This window comes from Cyprinodon variegatus, unplaced genomic scaffold, assembly GCF_000732505.1.
Source record: "Cyprinodon variegatus isolate N-32 unplaced genomic scaffold, C_variegatus-1.0 Scaffold89, whole genome shotgun sequence".
Lineage (NCBI taxonomy): Eukaryota > Metazoa > Chordata > Actinopteri > Cyprinodontiformes > Cyprinodontidae > Cyprinodon > Cyprinodon variegatus.
The window spans coordinates 492985-495043 of record NW_015150542.1 but is presented as its reverse complement, the minus strand read 5'-3'; the positions used below and the strand labels follow the sequence as shown (position 1 = coordinate 495043).

General features: G+C 38.4%; 1 protein-coding gene across 1 annotated transcript in view; it reads right to left on the bottom strand.

Moving 5' to 3' along the window:
• fras1 (Fraser extracellular matrix complex subunit 1) overlaps positions 1-2059 on the bottom strand; it is a 352266-nt gene that overhangs the window by 78841 nt on the left and 271366 nt on the right. Inside the window, exons 34-35 of the mRNA XM_015373599.1 lie at positions 1055-1186; positions 754-876 (exon numbers count right to left, since the gene is read on the bottom strand). Coding sequence (XP_015229085.1) covers positions 754-876; positions 1055-1186 — 255 coding nt within the window. The remainder of the gene's footprint in view (positions 1-753; positions 877-1054; positions 1187-2059) is intronic.

The window sequence follows — 2059 nt, the reverse complement described above, 5'->3', positions numbered from 1 at the left end:
AGTTGCTTTATGTATCTCTGCTCTCCTTTAACCCCAGTCGGCATCGGCAGATGGCCGCTCACACTGAGCCTGGTTCCGCTGGAGGATTCTTCCTTTTAAAAGGGAGTTTTTCCTCTCCACTGTCGCTACAACCATGCTTTGTGTGAGGGATTGCATTTAAGTCAATGAGACGATGCAAAGAGGTTTTTTCTTAGATATAAAACTTTGAATCAATTTGACTGTATGATCTGGTTGAATTGTAAAGTGCCTTGAGATGACATGTGTTGTGAATTGTCGCTATATAAATAAACTGATTGAATTTAACTGTTTAGATGCTTTTGTTTGATTAGACTGAGATTTGGCTTTTAAACAACAAACACTTCAGGCTTTTACCACGGAGAAGGATCCATGATGATGTGGGCTTGTTTGCCTTCAGAGCCTTATTAGAGTGTATGGCATCATTAGTGTTTTTTTTTTCTTCAGAAAATTGAATTTAATAATTGAATAATAAAGCAAATGACATGGTAACATCAAAAAATTTATCTGTACCTCCAAAATCCTCCTTCCGCTCATAATGAGCATAAAACCCAGAAGGCTGGTTATCAGTGTTCTTAACAGGTTCAATACAAAATGGACATCCAGCTTTCATCAGAATCAACAAAACAAACAAACCAAGTGTTCTTCATCAAACAGGAAACTCTTTCAATAAAGCTGGGTGTCTATCTGGTTATCTTTTAAGATGATTTTATTTTGGAAATTAATAATGTGGGTTACCGTTAATCATGCGGATGTTGGTATCAGTCCTAATCAACTCTCCGTGGATGGGAGCGTCAACCAGCTCAAACTCCAGGTCATCTGGATCCGTGTCCACATCGCTCACCGCCAACAGCTGGCCTCCTGGACACAGAGCACAGGAGACAAACAAAGGAAACTAGCTGTAATGTATCTGCTAAGAGAAATCATCCAACTTTAAAAGGCTGCAGGTTTTATGGCCTCGCTGTCTGCTAACATGCTTCAGCTCCACTGACACGTTAACCAATGTTTCAGCTGGGTTGGTTTTTCCATTTTCTCTCACCGAGGGTAGCTTGTCCCCCCAATTTGACTTCCAGCAGCGGGTCCAGGACCTGAAAGACTGGCGGCTGCTGGTGATTGGACAGCAACAGGATGACAAAGTCCAGCTCAGGAGTGGTGTGTTCGCCGTCCGAGACTGAGGCACAAAAACACAAGCAGATGAAGAAAGAGGAGAAACTTAACCAGACCTACAAAGATTTGTACAGCAAACATAGCCAGGGATGTTCTGTATAGTAAAATATGTCAACAGCAAATTAGATTAAACCCTCATAAAACCAGAAGGCTGAAAATTCTACAGTTTGGATGAAAAGAACTAAAGATGAATAAAGATGATAAAACGTGAATACATATATACGTTTCAGGTAAAATAAAGAAAAATAAGAACACCAAGCTTAAAAACAGCTCCCAAAAATAGGGAGGATTTTTTTTTTTTACTAAACTGTTTATTATTACACACATTTATGCTTTTAGTTTTTTTGTTTTTTTTTGCAGCTAGAGTATGTTATATAATATCATATAATGTAATGTAATGTAATTTATTATAATATACAATAATACAAGCTGGTAGAGGAGCTGGTTCATCAGCTGGACATTTGGCAGAATGTGTGTTTACACAGCTTTAATGAAGACTCTGGCTGCTTTACAACCGTTAGCCTCAAAACTCACTATTTTAATTAAAAATGCTCAAAATTAGGAAAAATATTTTTATAGCTTATAAATGGAACTTTACAGAAAGTTCCAGGATTTAAACAGTATATCTATCCTTGTGCCTGCAGTATCAAACTATTATTATGTGCTATTCATTCCACCTGCCTCTGACAGCAAATACTGGGCAGAACCCAAAAACAAAACATCCTGAAGACAGAAAAAGTCACCCCATGAAATACCTTAACAGAGCATCAAAAAGGCTAAAGAACTACTAAGGAAAAATACAGAGACTGGCTACCTGGATGGATGGATGGATGGATGGATGGATGGATGGATGGATGGATGGATGGATGGATGGATG